This window comes from Anas platyrhynchos, chromosome 3, assembly GCF_047663525.1.
Source record: "Anas platyrhynchos isolate ZD024472 breed Pekin duck chromosome 3, IASCAAS_PekinDuck_T2T, whole genome shotgun sequence".
Lineage (NCBI taxonomy): Eukaryota > Metazoa > Chordata > Aves > Anseriformes > Anatidae > Anas > Anas platyrhynchos.
In genome coordinates this window covers 15126805-15146188 of record NC_092589.1, presented here as the reverse complement: position 1 = coordinate 15146188, position 19384 = coordinate 15126805, and the positions used below count along the sequence as shown (strand labels likewise).

The 19384-nt window shown below is 49.3% G+C and overlaps 1 protein-coding gene across 2 annotated transcripts in view; it reads right to left on the bottom strand.

Moving 5' to 3' along the window:
* Nucleotides 1–15740, bottom strand: part of ABHD12 (abhydrolase domain containing 12, lysophospholipase) — a 35327-nt gene extending 19587 nt beyond the window's left edge. The window contains exons 1-2 of one of the 2 annotated variants that reach the window (XM_072035392.1): nucleotides 1109–1151; nucleotides 425–494 (exon numbers count right to left, since the gene is read on the bottom strand). In XM_072035392.1, coding sequence (XP_071891493.1) covers nucleotides 425–494; nucleotides 1109–1136 — 98 coding nt within the window. In that variant the 5' untranslated portion in view covers nucleotides 1137–1151. Of the gene's footprint in view, nucleotides 1–424; nucleotides 495–1108; nucleotides 1152–15335 lie in introns of those variants that run through there. The other variant, XM_027453536.3, reaches the window with a different exon arrangement.
* Nucleotides 15741–19384: the final 3644 nt, after the last annotated feature.

The following is a 19384-nucleotide window of genomic DNA, read 5'->3' as shown; positions in this document are numbered from 1 at the left end:
AGCTGACAGCCCGGAGCAGGAACCACGCCGCACGCCAGCAGACAACCAATTTTCACCATCAGCAGTTCCTGCCAGCAGCTGAAGGCTGAGATCAACTTTTCCAAGAGGCCTGAAGTTATCACTCTGTTTGGTGGTTCTAGGAGGCGACATGCTGAACTTCTCCTGGAGATGAGCATACAGCTAAAACCAGGATGGAAATAATCTAATCACACACCAAAAACCCCTGTATCTCCATAGGTTTTGCAACCCTAGGCTAAAACCAAGGGTCTCAACAGCAGGCATTCTACCCAGCAGAGAAGAAATCCTCCCCACAACTCTGCCTTTAGGCTTTTGGCACAATTGCTCGTGTATTTGCTGGGAATGGGCAATCCTCCTACATGATCCCAAACCCACACCCATCACACCACTGCCTACCCTCATGTACCTGTCCGTCTCCTCATGTCCTGGGTTACACAGACTCCAAATGGATTCCCTTTTCTTAACAACCTGAGCTGCTGTTTTCCAAAAGAGAAAGAAAAACGTTATTTAAACATCAACAACCAAGCCTGGCTGCAGCAAGGGCATGCTGAAAGGCTCAAAATATCATCCTTACCATGGAAAGCCTGACAGTGGGGACGTGAAGAAAGCCAACGAGGCTTCCAGTGGTGTTTCCATACCTCGAGCCCACTTTCTCAAGGCATTATGGAAAACAGACACAGCAAAGGACCGGCAGAGGAACAGGCATAGCGTCAGCAGAGCGTTGGTGGTACCGAAGCCTCGGTGACCCAGCTCCACCCCAGGGAGAGCAGCAACTGGAGGAGGAGGGCACAGAGGTCCCGAGGGCACAGGCACAGGACACGAAGCCTGCCCACAGCCGTGATCCTCCAGAGCAGCCCAGCTGGCATCCTCCAGAGCCAGGAGCTGAGAAATGCCACGAGGTGAGGCGAGCACACAAGGAAACCCCCTGCAACTTTGGCAAAAGGCACCCAGTATTTCATTTGGGAGAAGGGCAACCGCAGCACTCTCTGCTCTCAAGCTAAACCTTTCTTTCCACAACCACCCCCACATCAGCACACAGCACCTTTTTTTTTTTTTTGTCACTCAGCAAGGTTCGTGGGAGAGAGCTCACCGAGGTTCAGTTGCTCAGCCTTCATCATGTTTTGCTTCTCTTCAAGGACGGCATCTCTCTGCTAAACCTTTGGGGTTTGGCTCTGAACCCATCCAGGCACCAGGAGAAGACCCCAAACCACAGGTTCTCCAAATATCCCCCCTGCAGAAATGCTGAACACAACCCAGGCACGAATTGGGAAGAGAAATTGCTGAAGACTACACTGAGAAATGCCATCAGAGCAAAGGAATGGTTTCAGCTTCTGCTTTTTCTCCTTAGGAGACCGAAGAGAAACACTCTTTCCTTCTCTCCAGCACCCCATGCCAAACGCTAAGAGGTAGTGTGACATCTACACCTCATCACCAGGGAGATGGCTGCTTGAAATGCAACCAGGGCAAAGCCTCTGCCCATCAACAAGCAGCTTCCCCTCTGCTGATAAATCCAAGACGAGGTGCTGAAGTGTGCTCTAAGTTATCTGCTAAGTCCTTAGTGAGTGATTTCACCCAATTAAACGGCTCTTGCTCTGCAGAAAAGCTACCGCAAGAAATAAATGCCCTGCACAGGGAGCTTCTGGTGTGCTGGGGCAAAAGCAGCAGCAACACGCTTCTCACCCCCAGAAAACTCAGTTGATCTTAGTCAGAAAACACAGGCAAGTTAGAGAATAAGCAGCTGCAAACTGGAGGCATTGAAGAATATCACAAACAGATTTTCAGGAACAATGAAGGTAATGTCTTAAAATAAAACAGGGAAAAAAATCATTCGCTGAAGGCCTCTGGAACGTCAGTGGACCTTCAGGCCCTAACATCCTTCGAGAAACTCCCTTCCGAGAAAACTCCAGGGTCTGGTGAGCAGCAACTGATAAACCTCACTTTTGAGGCATGCTCTGCATCCAGATGCAGATTAAAATCACCTCCCCTGGAGAGCACCTGAATCACTTCTCTATCAGAAGCACGCGAGGTGAGTTTCCATCAGGATCTCCGTATCAGCCACACTACCAGGGTGAAAGGACAGCCCTAGGGTGAAATGGGGCACTGACACCAGGAGAGCTTCAGTCCAGCAAGAACGGGACAAAATTTATCAGAAATACACGTGCACTGGGCCTGCAGTCCCAAAAAGCCATAGGGACAAGTATACACATAGCTTACGTGCCCTTTGTCATCTAGGGGAGACAACGGTAAAGCAAAGCACTTGTAGATGTTGAGGAGATCCATCTGCATCTGTTCCAGTGAGTGCTGTTTCTCCTGTGTGCTCTGGTGTCCCTCAAACTATCAGAAAGAATAAACAGCATGAATATTGGCATAAAAGTACGTTTCCCCACTTCTCTAACAGAAAATATTCAGTCAAAATAAAAGCCAGTACATTCCTCCCAGAGAGGAGGATCGAGAGCACTGGCAAGCCTTCCTTTTAAACAAGAGATGGTTTCAAGCTCAGGTAAGATCTTTGGGAGCATCCACCTCCTCCCTGCAGATGTCGGGGTGGGCGGTATTGCACAGGGCTCCTCTTCTTGCAGGGCCTCCTTCAGGAGGTGAGGAGCACCAGGTCACTCTTCTCCCTCCGTGCAGGCCACCCAATCCGCCCGAGCTGATTAGCCTTTTGTTGTATTTCACTTCTTCCCTGCCAACTACAAGAAAGCGAGCCTACCAGCCCTCCAACCGCGTGAAAGCACATCCAGAGAGAGCCTCCCAGCTCTCAATCAGCTCACAGCCAGGCTGGGGGCTCATCTCCACTCCAAAACACGACATAAACCTCTGGCCAGCTGGCGCAGCGACGTGCAGCAGAGCAGTTTTGCACCGCAAGAATAATTTGGGTCTTTTTCTCCCCCTGTTTTGCTGCAAAACCCGTTTTATGTGCAGGCAAATGCAAACTGAGAAGATGCTAATGTCAAAGGGTTTGTCCCCTCCTGGCTTCTGCGTGCTAGAATGAAGTCGCATAGGGAAACGGGCCCCACGTGACTCTTTTATTTCAGGCCAGGCTATACAAAACTCTCCTTAATGCAGGCTTCGGCCAAGCCTTAGTTCTGCTTCACTGGAGGCACTGTATCGAGAGCAGGAGGCTGAGTTATAGAAAACCCACCCAGTCCTGGAAACAGATCTGCCCTTGAGTTCATGACAGCCGGCGGGAACGCAGAAGTCTCAGCTGCTCTGCTGTTACGAGTCGCAGCAATCTCCCCCCTTGGCATCTGGACCCTTTGCAAGCAGCATCAGCGCCCTGCAAAACAACTCCGAAATAAAAAGCAAAGGCCCCCAAACTCATCTTGCTATACCAGAGATGAAGCAATCATCTAAAAAAAAAAAAAAAAAGAACAACTATAAACAAAACCATAATCCTGGAAACATGACAAATTTAAAGGGGTATTCATGGTTTTTTCCAAGTGTGCTTCATAAAATAAAGCAATAAAAACTTCACGGACATAAACTGTCTTGGTATCTGCAGCTTCAAGCAATTCCTAAAAACTCTTTGCTCAAGGTATGGAAAACAAAGAAAAATGAATCTACCAGGTGCCTTTGCTACTTCTTAACTTCCTTATAATCTTCCACTTCAGCTCTCGGCAGAGCCACTCTGCCCTCTCAGAAAGAAGCCAGCCGCACGGCCTCACCACTTCAGCACACCTCTCTCCGGACACGAGGAGTCTGGAAGGCTGCAACCTCCTGAAAACAGACCGAAGGCACTACACGGCAGAGAGCTGTGAGAGCACATTTTTTACAAGGGGAAAGCACTCGAGGATTTGTCAAGCACTCCAACGCCACTCCACTCCTGTTCATTGTTTAACCACAGGCTCCCTTCCAGAGCAAGGCTACTGATACACGGCAAAAAAACATCTTTGTACAATCCACTGGCTAACACTGCGGTGTTTTCAACCAGAGAATAAATTGTTCCTGACACGTGCCATGCCTGCCAAGGACAGGACAGGATTTACCGACTGTCACCAACGTCGCAGAAGGCAACTTGAGATTTCAGCTATTCAGATGAGCTCGGGAAGCTGGGTACCTATTTGTTCTGACAGCCTCCATAATTCAGGAATGAAACCGCCTGTAAATAAAACCAATCCAGCCCTTCACCCAACAGCAAGCCTTCCCAGGGAAAGCTGAGCGTGCCTGAGTGTGTTAGAAGCTGAATAAAGCTTTACCTGGTAGGCAGAGAGAGCAAAAATTGAACCTCTGGATCTGGCTGTGCTGCTATGTGCTTCTGTTTGCACCTAGGAGAAAGTGTAAGACAGGGGCAAACAAAATGCCTTCTAAATATTGACCTTAGAAAGCTCCAAGGCTCAGCCCAGGCCCAGCCACCTGCACGGGGCACCATGAACTCTGCCCTGCTGTTCCTCTTTTAATTAGGGACAGAGCAAGGGGAGTAACGGGCTTAATAAAGCAGCCAAAAGCCAACTCATTTAAACCCTAAAGGTTTTCGTTGAAAGACAGCAGAGAAAGGCAAGCCCTGCTTTCTGAGAACGGTTTCAAATACGCAAGCTCCACCTCTAGCGCCTCAGGAAAACCGGCAAGGATTTGTTGTTGGACTCCCATCACCAGCAGCCATGGAAGGCAAAGGCATCCCAGCAGGCTCTGTGCTGTTTTTATCCCACTTCCCACAGCAAACTCCCTACTCCCAAGCTCTTCCTAAAGGCTTTCTTACCCCTTTTAGCCCCAGAGCAAGCTGCTGCATGCAGGACATCTCCTTTGGGCTGGGCTGAGGGCTTCAGGCAGCATTGCCCCGACTATGTGAGCACAGGTGAGGTTTGAAACTTGAGCCTCATGAATTCCCCTGGCCCACCACCTCATTGCCTAGCTCCCAACTGATTCTGACCGTGAGCAAGTGAGAAGACGCCAACTTAAAGCAACCAACCCCAGGAAGGACCTCATCTTGCCAGCATGAACTCAACAGCTGGCTCTAAAGGAGAGCACTGCAACAAATGCTCTCTCAGCAGTGATTTATTCCCAGTGCACACTGACCCGCTCAACAACAGCCACGCTGCTTCTCAATACTCCGCTGGAAGGGCATTAGGCATTCGTGTTAATTGTGCGTGACAGCCTTCACCTGAGAGCCCTGTTTTAAGAGGAAAGGAGCAGAAGCTTCTGTTATTTTAAGTACGCAGCAAACAATGAGTAATTATACCCTAGGCAATTGAACAATCAACTGTTGGGACAGAAAAGCTGGCCTGGGGACTGGGGTTTTCAGCTTGTTGACTTGCTCTCAACGCATCTTGTGCAACAGCAGCTTTGTTTGCACCACAGCCCTCCCAGGAGAAACCTTTCGCTTAAATTCCCCCAGCAGGCTTCCTCCGGAGCTCCCCAGCTGGGCTGCTGACACTTATCAAAGCCAAAGTCACCCACGTGAGATTTTAGCCGAGCCTGGCACTGGGATACCACTGTGGTGCAAGCACGCTTCCCCTGCAGTGTTCACTGAATTCTGAAGTTCTCCGCTCGTTTCACGGCCGACAGCTGGTTTATGTTAAAGGCACAACCCTCGGCTGGTCTGAAAATGGAAGGGGGAAATAAAAGATAAACGAGAGAAGGCTTCAACAGCACTGGAAGTGCAATGTAGGAGCCTGAGAGCAGCCGAGGGGGATTCTCACTGAAGCGACGCAGCTCATTTCCCTCTCACCCTGCCCTATATTGGGGTGCAAAAGCGAAGGGCAGAGAGTAAAACCAACTGAGATCTGCAGAACTCCACCCCAGGCCCTAACTGCAGTTGAACAGGGAGCCATTTGCCTGTCAGCTGAGGGCCAGAACCGAAAAAGCCAGTTCCCCTGCTCCCACGTAAAGCTGCTCGCATCCTGTGCGACTGCCAGAGCGCCGTGTGCGCGGCAGCAACAGGAACCCACGGGTTCAGACGCAGTTCCTATGGACACACGTGTAGGAACAGGCCCACCTTGCCACGCTGCACAGCCTTGTGAACGTGAAATCTTTTCCCACAGCGGTTTTTGGGAGACAGCCACCAGCCAGCCAAGCCTGGAAATTGCCGCTCCTGGCATGCTCGGTGGCTCTGGCTCTCTTTGAAAGCATGTGAGCAGCAGCCTCACTTGCCTACAGCTTCCTTCTCAGTGCACAAGGACAGTCACCTTGCGTTTGTCCATCCGAGGCAGCTCTGCCTTTGCTGGCAGAGATCAGAAACCAATTTTCCTTGGAAACCTGAAGGAAAAAGAAAAATGCTTTTGTTTTAGCAGCAATAGGGCCAGCTTTTAGATGCGGAACACATCACCAGTGAAGCATTTTGATGACAATGAGCCAACAGTTCCCTGTTCGAGGCACACAAGCAAACGGGAACATTGAACAATGCCAAAACATGACATATGCTGGCCATCAGCTGATCGCTATCACATTCAGCTGGCAGCCACAGCACCCTCTAAAACTGTGACCTGCTGAAAAAGCGAAGCGACGGCCGTGATGGAAGAACAGCCACAGAGCTGCTGCCAGCCACCGACACACCCTGAGCAGCAGGTTAGTTTGCGTAGGGCCAGGGAGATGAAGCCATTCCTGCTTTCATCTGCGCTTTGTTCGAGGATCCCAGCTGTGGTATCGGCTTGTGGAGGGAAAAACTCTGCAAGGACGAGGCTTGGAAACTGAAGCTGGCAACGAGAACCACAGCCTGCACTAATTCTACAGAGATCTGAAGAGCCAAAGCCAGGAAACACACACAAGGAAGGTGAAAGGCAGGTGTTGGCGTATTTCTACTTAAAACAAGTGGAAACTGAATGTTTCCCAGCACTAGAACTCCATCCATCACAAAGCTTAAAGTGTGTGTGCCCCCTGCTCTGGTAGGAAGGGGGAAAGTGCTTTACGACAGGGACAGCACACAGCTATCAGAACCTGAACGAAAAGCTTATTCACTGCGTTTCTGCTGGGTTTGCAAAGGCCAGAACAGAGTATTTCCAATGACCACGGCCAATTTGCAGATTTTATAGCCAGCAGCACAAAACTGACCTTGTCAGCTTCGCTCCTGCGTCCTAAAGCTGCTCTGAAACCAACCACAGAGAGCGAGAGGACCACTGTGGGGGAGAAAACAGTGCCGGGCTTCCCTTCGTGAGGATGCCAAAGCAGTCTGGAAATGCACTCCAGCACCCTGAACACCTTGCACACGCTTTCCTCCCCAAGCAAGGATGCTGCGAGCTGGGAGCCCTGCCTGAAGCTCCCGTTACATCACCCTCATCTGCAGAAGCTTTGCTGTCTTGGAGCAGTCACCCCAGGGGAAGGCAAATCAACCTCTAGACGGGGTACATACATTTGCTGTTCTCTGCTCTCAGCTTGCTTACATCCCACTTAAAAGAAGTTTTCTTCCAAGCAGGTTTTTTCCCCCATTAGGCCCCATGAAGTCCTTTATCCTGCCCACTGTCAGTAATGAGAGACGAGACTCCACACGGCCTCGTTTCGAGTATCATCCCAGAGCAATCTCTTCTGCAAGAAGAATTAAGCTGTACTTCCAGCTGCTGCAAACTTGATTTTAATACTACCATCCAGATGCCGCAGGAAGGGATATCTCAGCTGCTGCCCTTCTTACGTGCCGTGGGGGCCAGACGAGCAGCACACGACAAGCGACAGGCAAAGCCCACGTTTTGGCCAGCCAACCTGCAAAGGAACTCCAGTTCTCGCTATTCACACACTGCTCCTAGTAAAAAAATAAATAAATACATTTTAAAAATGAGGCGGAGGTACCCAAAGAACACAGTCACCTCTTACCAGTCGTGACATGAGAGAACACCTCTGGGCTTGCACGAGGCTAAAAGAGCACCAGCTGCCCTGCTACCCGTGCCCAAAGCCACTCAGCACACATCCAGCCGTGGCAGCGACTCACCACAAATAGTCACATCGGCCACTCCGTCGCTGGAAGCTTATTTTAATAACAGAAAACCAAAGCAAACTCCCCAGACGCTGAACTCCTTACGCCACGCAACCCCGCGTGCCCTCCGCTGGGAGGCTTTGTTTAAGCTGTTTGCTAGATTGGGAAGAAAACTTTGATGTTTGTTTTTTTCCCCCCCACACCACGCTTTTCTTTTGATTTCTAAAATTCTCCTTCTGCAATTCGATAATTGCTTTGAGCAAGGAGAGGGCAGCTGCGGGACATCTCAAATATTTTCTAGTGTTTATTTGTGAAAGTTAAATTTCTGGCCCAACCATCTTTTTTTTTTATTGCTTCAGCACTCAGTAAGAGTTACAACATTGAAATAAATCTGGGTTAAACAAACAGTTTGATTCGGAAAGCAAACACAGACATCCTTCCTGTTCGCTCCGTTCAATAATCATAGTTTAAATGAGCACGGCACTTAACGCCGGCTAAAAATAGGCAGCTCTGCTCCCAGCTTTAATTGCCTTCATTAAAGCAGCAGACTTCTGAAGCCGAGTGTGTGACCAGCGCTGCTGGGAGGCAGCGAGAAGCGAGGAGGGCTGCAGGCTCCAGGGCTGGTGCCCACGGGAGAGGTGACCACGCAGCGTGCCCCCGCGCCGTGCCTGGCACCCATCCCAGTGGCTGTGAGCTCGATGCTCTCTCCCCTGGCTCCCAGTGAACTTTTGGCTATTTCACATCTGCCCCAGGCTGCTGCCTTGCCCTGCTTGCTACCTCATCCTCCCGGTTTTGCCGGCAGTAACCAGCTCCTCGCTGGTTACAGACACACAAATCTCACACCCGGGGATCAGTCCCCAGCTGCCTCTCTCCCCGAGCTGCTTTCCAGTACAGCGAAGAGCCCTCCGTTAGGGATCCAAGACCTTTAAATAAAACAAATAAACCACGGTACAAAGTCAAGGGGTTTGGAGAAACAGTTCTACCAGCTGTGCTTCCCTCAGCCGGGCCATGATCTTGACAAACCTGTCGCATTTTACACTTGCCTTCCAAAGGGCGAATCCACTTCCCTCAGTGTATGCATTTAGCTGCTAAATCTTCTTCCCCTGAATCACAAATTAACTCTTACCATTAAAATTGCACGGGCTCCACGTCAGGCTAATGACTTTAAAGTCTCCTCGGTCTCCTGTTACCCTTTTAAAACACCCGAAGTACTCTCTTTTAATCTTCTTGGTACTGATTCAGTCACATTAACATAGCGCTCTCACGTTACAGCCCTAGTGAGCCTTCCTTGCTTGCACTCCCTCACCCTGGGTGTCAGAAACCATCCACCAACACAACACCAACACCGTGACGTTCACAGCACAGCTTCTCAGTCTCCAAAACCCTGGATCTGTAGGGTAGAAGCCCAATAATTAATTTCACATCCTGATACAGTTGCCAAAATAACACGACCCACCCTTCAGGCCTGCAAGGACAAGGGAAATCGGCTGCAGCCTCCTACAGGAACATCACAGCAGCACGGTGCCTTTAGAAGGATCCTGGACTCAGCAGGCAGGACAGGACCCTCACTAGCAGCAGAAATCTTGCTTGGGTGTACCAGACCTCTTGCTTGTGCCACAGCAGCAGATTCTGCAGAGGAAACGATGCCACCATCATTAATTTTCATTAAAACCCCACAACGTTGCCTTCAACAAAAAGGAATCCGTATTAGCACATCCTGGAGGAAACCTACAGGCTCGCCGTGATGCCCTGGGACTGCATTTGCAGAGAACCAGATTCCTGGCTAGGCAACTCCACACCATTTATAGCATGAAATGGAGTCACCTTCCAAAATGAGCTGCTCGCAAGTAGGCCATAGATCCTCTGCGTAGGAACGGGCTGGCTGTAGATGTGGGGATATCGGAGGCAAAAAGGACATCCAGAGGGAAAAGAACAGAGTGGATGCCGAGGAGTTGTGCTGGTGTTGAGGCTGAGTTCAGCTTGCACAGCATCACGCCGACTGGCAAGGCAGCCCCTGCTCATAGTCACTGGTATGGCCAGGGGAACACAGAGCAGCCCGTTGAGAAGAAAGGACAGAAAATTTTGGGATGACGCCGAGATCCTGATCTCCACAAAGACATCTTCACACCGGGGGTGCCTAGAAAGTCCTTGTGGTCCCAGGAGTTACCCAGAACTGCAGGTTTATTGGGAAATAATTTATACCGAAACAAGCAGAGCCCTGTGATTTATGCAGTTCCTAAGCAGAAGAGAGACTTATAAGAATTACAAAGCAGCAGCGCTTAATAACAATGCACTAATTAATAATTCAGGCATAAGCTATCAAAGCAGAATGGAACCCAGGGGCCCAAGTGATGTCAGAAGGATGGCGTTGCACTGAAACTGAGCTCGAGGAGACCAACACAGAACTCGGATATAACTCGAGAGCAAACTGTCTGCAGAGTCTGAGGCAAGAGTGCTCCAGCAGAGTTCTCTGAGAGAAATGTGGGGAGCTTGAGAAAAGTGCTCAGGGTCTGTGGGATGACATAGCACGAAGCAAACGCAGCAGAAAAAGCAGAGACTCACAGGAAGATTGGATCCAAGGAAAGAAATGTTAGCTCATACAGGCAGATCTGCAGCTAAGAGTCCCAAGAGATGCTTGGAAGAGTTTTGTGCTTTCTGTTTAACACAAAAAGCAAATCCAGTGATGAACACGATGGAAGAAGGCAGGCTTCAATGGCACACACCGCAGCACAGAACTGTCAGGCACACATCCACACGATGGCCTCACAAATCAGTATGTCAAGAAAAAAATCCCTAGCTGAAAAAAAAAAATAATAAAATAACAAAATGCACCTACTAACTCTTCCACTTTGCAGGGAATCTTGCTATATCAGCTGCATGAATTACACACCTTTGAGGAAAAGAGGGAGATGAGCACAAGGAAAGAGGAATTTAGGAGGTGCAATCCTAACCTGCAAGCAGCTCAGAGGCACTCAGAGCCATGAGCTGTCCGCATGGCCAGCAGTGACGCCTGGCTTTGGACCCAGCCACTGGGTTCTGTCCCCATTCACGGGCCAGCCAGCCAGATGTGTGCAGCAATTACACAATCCTGATTTTGACAGATCCTAGCAAAACATTGCTGTGTGTCCTCTGCAAAGTGGAATCGTAGCAAAAAATAGATAAATAAACAGAAAACCACGGAGCAAGTTGGTTTTGCACCCGGATGAGGAACTATGGTTCGACCTGTACTCACTGTGGAAAAGAGCACAGCAAGGAACTGGGAACCAGTTTACAGCTCCTTTGTGAACTTTGCCCAAGAGCAACTGAGAGCAGAGGCTACCCAGCAGGAAGGTGGAATTGGTGAAAAGGTTACGTGACCGCTGAAACTTCCCCATACAAGGAGCACCTCTTCTCCTTGAAGAACGCTAGGAGGTTTGACCTTAAGACAGCAACTGAAGGGAAAAAATGGCACAAAACTTAACAGGAAAAAGATTCTTAAGGAATGTACACAAAAAGTACTGTAAGACGTCTGCCTTTCCAGAGAAAGGCTGAGGAAACCGTGCCCAAGGCAAGCACGGGTGACTGCAGCCACACTGAAATTAGACCGAATTGTCCTGTGTTCAGACAAAAGGGATCTAGCTTGCGGGATCCATGGGTTGGAGGCAGCCAGAGGAAGGCTGCCAGAAATACACCTTGCGGGGACTTGAGCCAGGAATAGGGGCCACTGAGGGTGAGTAAAGAGACAGGCTGGAGGACAGCAGGCTTCTCCAGAGATGCAGCAAGACAAAAATATCAAGGTACAGAGCTTACACACATGGGGTTTGCAGCTTATCACTGCTCCACAGCACGGAGAGGGACAGAACCAAGCTTTATCAATAGCAGCAAACGAGCATAGGAGACTATGGAATGACAATTAAATACCTCAGGTCTATCGTCTGACTATCAGCTGGGACTAACGAGGTACAAATAACAACGAAGGCATGGGAGAGAAGGGTAATATTCACCTGACCGTTTGCCTCCAGGATCAGGGTTCAGCAGAAGTGAGATAGGAGCATTTGCTTTGATACCAGAGCCATTATTAAAAGCCTGCCTGGCTTCCTTTATTCTCCTTGCTCTCGCGTAAAGGTTTGCTATACCTAAGGCTATTCAGATGCATTTCCTCAAACCATCACGGCCACCGAACACAAAAACGGGTCAGAGCAGCAGCCTCACAACCACCCTTCAAACGTGAACCCGCTGTGATGGCTATCCCCAAAACACCTGAGTAACAGCTAGCGGGTACTTCAAACCGCCAGCTGGAAAAGGCATCCTAGCGCCAACATTACAGGAATGGCTACCCACACAACACACACATACTGGGGAATCCAGGTACCACATGCTGTTTCTTTTCATAGTTTCAGACAAAACGTGTTAAAAAACTAATTGTTCACAGACCGCCCAAGCAGCTACTGCTCTTAGATAATCATTATATTGTATTTTACCACTACGTTTGGGCGACTAACAGAAACACCTGCATTTGTTCCTTTCTGTTTGTAAACCACTTAAGAAAAGCCACATTAACTCCAGCACACATTCACCTAAACCACATAAATCTTATTTATCAGATACCCATCTCCATTATATGTGCATACGCTCTTTGTAACAGGAGTTCAAATGCACGGCCACCTCTTCAGAATGGGTTTCAGCTCTCGGATGAATGAGCACAGCGTGAGGATATGTCTGAACCAAAACAGAGGGACAAATACGGCGCTAGTAAAAAATAAAAAATACTGCTGGAAGAGTGAGTAGTGCTTACAGTTGTGGTTACACTGCTATTTAGCCTCTGCTGAGGCACTGGACACGAACAGAAAGCCCTGCTGGGGAAGTACACGCGCCCTGGTCACCACTGCAAGTACAAACCCCGATGCTGCGAACACCTCAGGCTACTGTGGGGTTGGTTTGCTTTTCTAACCAGTGGTGTGTGTCATTTCCAAGGACAAGATGAAAAACCACATCCAGAGAGACCTACGTAACAGCTGTATGAAACACAGGCAGCCCCAGATCCCCCAAACACAGAACCCACAGCCAGCAGAAGTGCTGATTTTACCCCTCTCAACAAGGAGCATGTTGCCAGGAACAGTACCAGTACTAGTCCCTGCAGTACTGGTACTAGTCGCTTCAGTACTAGACCCCAGCTCCCGATACCATGTCACCTCCGCCATCCCAGCAACCTCACCTCAGCCAGTTTTCACCTCTTCCCAGCTTCTGTCAGCTGGGAAGTAAAACCGATGAAGCACGCTGAAAGACAGCAACACGATCAAATATTCATTTTCTATCCAGTGGCATAACGAACGCCGCGATAACAGCACAACTTTGCATGCTAAAACAGGAGGATCCAGGTGATCATACTGCAGTTAGTCATCAGTTATGTAGCCAACAGTCAGGATACCCCCCCAAGGGAGGTCTGTTGTGGATGTACCCTTCTCTTGTGCTCTTCCTGAAACGCCCACTGCTACCTGCTGCCAAAGGTGGGCCAGGGGCTAGGCAGCTCTCTGACATGACTTGGGGTGGCTGTCCTGGACAACCCCGTTATCTCTGGGCATCATACCCTCTTCTGCCTGGACCTCCTGTTCCTGCAGGCTTCATACTTCAGTACTGTATTTGTTATCCTGCAGAAAACATAACTAGAGGGGATTAGCAGACCCAGACGTCTTGCCTGCAAAACATCATCTGAAGGCTCACAGGATGAAGCAGTCAAAGGAGGTCCACTGAAAGTCAGTAAGAAGGACAAAATACGGGGAAAGCAGAAAAAAAAAATAACAGAAGTATATAAGCAAGTGATTGTTCCATTTCATGCTTTCATTTGTTTGCAAACCAGTTGTTGCAACACTGCACAGCATGGTCGCTGAGATTTTATTTATTTTTTTATTTATTGAAACGCGGAAGAGGGAAAGTGTGCTCCAAACAGATAAGGCTTTCCTACAACATCATGAGTTTGATAAACGCTGCTGTATGTGGAATACAGGACTAAACATACAAACAAAAAAGGTTTAAAACGCATACAGGACTTCAAGGATTTCTGAAACAGGCTTCAAAGGCTCAACACAGAGAAAAGTGAGGACAATTTGCCTGCTGACCATTCTTAAAAGCGCGGAAGGAGGAATAAACACAAGAAAACTTTCCACAAACTGAGTGTATTTTCCCTGCTTTTAGTTTGGCCTTCCCAATGCTGCATTGCTTGTGGCTGTGCTGTGCCTGGTGACTGCTTCCACCAAGTACCTGCCTGCCAGACCACGCCAACAGCCTGCCCTGCGCACTCAGGACCTGTTTGGAGCCACCGACGCAGTGCTTCTGCTTCAGTACGAAGTACTTCGACGCTATTTGCCACAGTGAAGAAGTGATCGAGCCATCACTCGATTACCACTCATCCTAGAAGTTATCCACTTCAACGAACTGAATAAACATGCTGATTTTTTTGAGTTATTATGAAAGCAGAGCACTGACAGAGTCTGATCTATTGCACAGTCATTAACATGCAGAGATCAACCCAGCGCCATTTCCAATTACCAAAAGCTCGTCGTAACGCGAACAGAGCGCTCCCAAAGGTTTACCTCCAGGGCATTAAAAACAAATAGCTATTACCCATCAGGATTAATAACAACACTTGAAGGGCTCTGTCATTGAACATGACAGAAATCTACGTCATCAGCAGGAAAATGTTAGTTTCAAACATTAAATTTTGTCAATGAGAACAGAAAGACTCTCAGAAAATTTACCAGAGGAGCAGCCACGTGAGCCCATTTTCTAGAAATCTGTCGACTGCCTTTGGATGTTTATAGGCTGCTGTGTTCCTGAAGCACAGCAATTTGGCATCAGCCACCCAAACCACACAGCTACCGCGACCATTAAATATTCTTCACACTTAGGAAAAATGCAACCGAAGGAAAAGCACTGTGCTGGCGCCGAGGTGCCTCAAGGGTTGCATCTTTTTCCTCCCTACCCTTCGAAAGCATCAGCGAGTCTTCACATCCCCCTGAAACGTTGCACGAAGGCGGCTCCAGCTTGCGAGCATCTTCTCTCCTGACAGATTTTTGTTTGCACCGAGGGGCACAAGCGTTCTCCTAGCCCAACAGCGTAAATAACTGCACAATGTTAAAAATGCTAACGCAGCTAGACTCTTTACTTGTGAAACCACGTAGATAAGCTTCCTCTACCCTCACCTAAACCCCACTCACTGTTTTTTTTTACAAGAGGCAAAGCCCACACACCTCCCTCCCTGACAGGACTCAGCGCCCATGGGACCACACGGGGCCGTGCGCGGGTACCAACCCCAGCCCCTCCCGGCCCTCTAATTAATCCCCAAATTAACAACACCCCGAGACCCCCGACCACCACACACCCCCTGAGGGCTCCCCTCAGGGCTGGCTCCATCCCGGGGCATGGCGGCAGGGCAGCGCCCGGTCAGGGCTCACGGCGGGGAGGCTCGGCGCTCCGTGCCGGCGCCGCTCGCCCCGGTGCTCACCTGCCGAGCGGTCGCTTCATGCCCGTGTCGGCGGCGGCGGTGGCGGCGGGCAGACGGAGGCTGTGCCTCAGGCTGCAGCCTTTGTCGAGCGGCGCGGGCGCGGCGGCGGCGCGCTCATGCTCCACCGTGACCGACTCGTTGCGTTTTCTCATGCCGGGGAGGAGGCGGAGGGGGGGGGGGGTGGTAATGGTGGTCCGGGATGGCGGTAGACGGCAGCTACGGCTCTCCCCGAGCAGCAGCAGCAGCCACCGCCGCCGCTCGCCCAGTTCGTGCTCGCCCCAGCTCCGCCCCCGTTAATCTCCGCCTCCGGAGCCGGGCCGGGGACAAAGGCGCCGCTCGCCCGCACCGCGGCTGGCCGCCGCCCCCCCTCCGCACCGCCATCTTTACTGCGGGCACTGAGCGCCCGCCGCCATTTTGTTGGCGGCCTTAGGCGAGGCCGCGGGCGGGCTCGGTGCCAGGCGGCGGCTTAGCCAAGTGTCCTCTGAAGCATAAATCAGCCGGAGCAAAGTTTAGGACGCAGTTATGTTCCCCCCTCATATGTTCCCTTTAACCCTTTGGGAAGCTTACAGTAGCATACGAGAAAACATCTTTATGTGTTGATCTCTTCACAGACACGCAGGCAAGGCTGTGTTGCCACAGAGCTCGCTTACCCAAATGGGAATTTCCTGCTGCAATGATTAGCGGCAAAAAAAGGAACAAATAAAACATCCCTTCTGGTACCAGTGACTAAAATATCCGTATTCTAGCAATGCGCTGCAGAAAACAGCTGTGCTTACATACCCCATTTCGTATTGCCACTGCTGTGTACTGAATGCCAAGCTGGTCCATCGAGGCACCTTGTGTGTTCTCATAAAGGGAAAGAGTGAAAACAGAAAACAGGCCTCTTCAGACCTCAGCTACGATACATTCATTTCTTCTGTATCGCTGCAAACTGGTCCCATACCTGGAACATACCTGGAGATTCCAGGAAAATACGGCATTACAAATTAATCCAAGGAGCAAAATCATGACCAAAAAGGAGTGTTATAAATAAAGTCTCAACTCAATCTGAATTTAGTAATATTTATACTTATAAAAGGTATAAAAGGCAAGTAAACAGCACTGGGTGTGCAGGGAGTCTACTCTCCACTAACATGCACACACGAACATCAAACATTCTAAATACACAGAACATTGCTTTACATACTAAACCTGAGTATGCCTATACCTACGTACAATCAGGAAAGGTAACAAACAATCCTTGAACTGTTAAGTTCCATGACTGTTAAGTTCCATGACTTAACAGTCTCCATTTTCCATTCCTTTTGAACAAAATGTCTTGCTTTAAGTTGTCAAGCAACTCGGTCTTCAGGCCTTATGTATCCCGTTCTTCCCAGACCAAAGAAAAGCATATCCATCTCCTTTTCAAGGCCAGTGAGGCCTGGGTCCAAAGGCACGTCCAGGTCACCCGGGGGCATAACAGCAAAAGCCTCCGATGGCTGTAGCAGCAGAGGGGCCCATGGTGTAGTAGTCGGATCAGTAAAGGAGTCCGCAGCTCCCTCACTGTCTGGCAAGCCACACGTTTGTGACTGTGGCCCCACATGTCTCTTCAAGGCCTCAGAGACTGCTCGCCAGGTGCTGAGCGATCCCACTGCAACCTCACAGAATCACAGAACTGTTGGGGTTGTAAGTGACGTCGAAAGATCATTGGGTCCAACCCCCCTGCCGAAGCAGTTTCCTCAGAGCAGGCTGACCAGGTAGGTGTCCAGATGGGCCTTGAATATCTCCAGAGAAGGAGACTCCGCAACCTCCCTAGGCAGCCTGTTCCAGTACTCTGTCACCCTCACCATGAAGAAGTTCTTTCGCATGTCAGTGCGGAACTTCCTGTGCTCTAACCTGCAGCCATTGCCCCTTGTCCTATCCCCACAAACCACTGAGAAGAGGTTGGCTACATCCTTCTGTCCCCCACCCCTCAGATATTTATATACACTGAGGAGATCCCCTCTCAGTCTTCTCTTCTCCAGGCTGAACAGACCCAGGTCTCTCAGCCTTTCATCATTGTGGCCCTCCGCTGGACTCTTTCCAGGAGATCCCTGTCTTTCTTGTACCAGGGAGCCCAGAACTGGACACAGTACTCTGGGTGAGGCCTGACCAGGGCAGAGTAGAGGGGGAGGATCACCTCCCTTGACCTGGTGGCCACGCTCCTTTTAATGCACGCCAGGAGCCCGTTAGCCCTCTTGGCCACAAGGGCACAGTGCTGGCTCATGGTCAACCTGTCATCCACCAGGACCCCCAGGTCCTACTCCTCAGATCTCCTCTCCAGCAGGTCGTCCCCCAGCCTGTACTGATACTTCGGGTTGTTCCTTGTGTTCAGCGACTTTCTGTACGAGCTTCTCTGAGCAGTTTGCTGAGTTTGGCTGAACCCATCTTCATGAGGCAATCAATGTGCCTGTTCCCATCCTGGTCTCCATTCTGCTTGCTTGCTCCTCTTCATTCCTTCTTTCTGCCTCCCCATTGACAACATAACTTCATTACATCGTGTTGCCTTTTTTTTTTATCTTGAGGGCAGGCTCCCCTCTTATACCCTTCTCTCCACAGCAGTTCTTTTCCAAACAACTTTTCGTTGGTCAAACAACTTTGCATATAACAACAGCAAACACCCAGAAACTTCCATGCCTTAATGGCTGGAGAACAAGAAACTGGAGACTGCATGGAGTCTCCTGAATCCCCCTTCTTTGTTCCCTCTAAACTCTTTTATATTCCTGATGGCCTCATTGTTAAGAGTCTGATGTTGTCTCAACCACGGGGCTTTCTGACCCCCATGGCCACACTCCCACATCTCCCCCTTCTTTATTATCAACCCTTTTCTCAACACGAATTACCACTCCATATATAACAGCATAATTCCTAAAACTTTCAAGCAGGCTTTTGAACACACTAGTGATTCTTGCACATGCTTTGAACAGCAAAGGAGAGTGTCTTTTTTTTTTTTTTTCCCTCAGCTTTTACTTTATTCCCTGCATCTCGTTGGGAATGCTCACAGCTGCAGTTGGGGATTGTTAGCCGTGTGTTTGGACATGTGGTGACAGCAAGTCATGAGTGGCAATCATTCCTTGAGCCGATGCTTCCAAAGCTGTACTGGGCTCCTTGGGAGTGACAGGGCAGTCCTGTGAAGACAGAGCTGCAAGCTGCCTGACAGGCTTTGGTATGAGGAGGATGGTCTCAGGTGTCATAAATCCGCTGAAATGACTGAGAAAATTTATTACCAGGAAGTTCATGTAAGGAAGATTACTTGAAAGTCTATATTTATGGCATGGGTCCTAATAGCGACTGGCATTCGCTCTGTGCTAGAGAGAAGGCAAGCAAATATTTTCTTGTAGTGACCTTAAGCCATTCTCAGCATTTCTGAAGGCTTCCTTAACTAGGTACAAGTATAAACAGGCATTTGTTTGGTCTGTCCCATCATATCAGATTGTTAAGATTTAGAAATCACCACGTCATCTTTTTTTCAGCTTTTTTTTTTTTTTTTTTTTTTTTTTTTTTTTTTTTAAGTGTAATGTCTGCTGTACTGCTAGTACATAATTTATAGAATATGAGAGAGGTTCTCCCATTTGGGATCAGTACTTATCCCTCTGACCTATTGTAAGAGATGAATGTGGCATCATAAATTTGCCCACTCACAGAAATCAATGCGCAGCATCCATTCTTAATCCCAAACTGTGGACTCGATGGGAGTGGTCAATGCAAGGGTCACCTACAAACCATGCTTCTGCTGCTGTTACAGGCAAGCTAGGGTGAGATTTTACTGTCTGCGGTCACCAAATACTTCATCTGAACAATGCAAAACAGCCTGGGGAATGTGCTGCCACAGGATTTCTCAGCAGCCAGTAACTCTGTGTGGTTCTGCAAAGAGAATATGTGCAGGAAGAACAGGAAAATCCAGTCAGAGAAAAAGTTGAGAAAGAATTTGGTATTTCTTAGCTCAGGGCACAACTGAAGATTATTGTAGAGCTCTAGTAGAAAGTATCCCTGTGGGCAAGGACACCTTCCGTAAGGTTTCTATGTGTCTG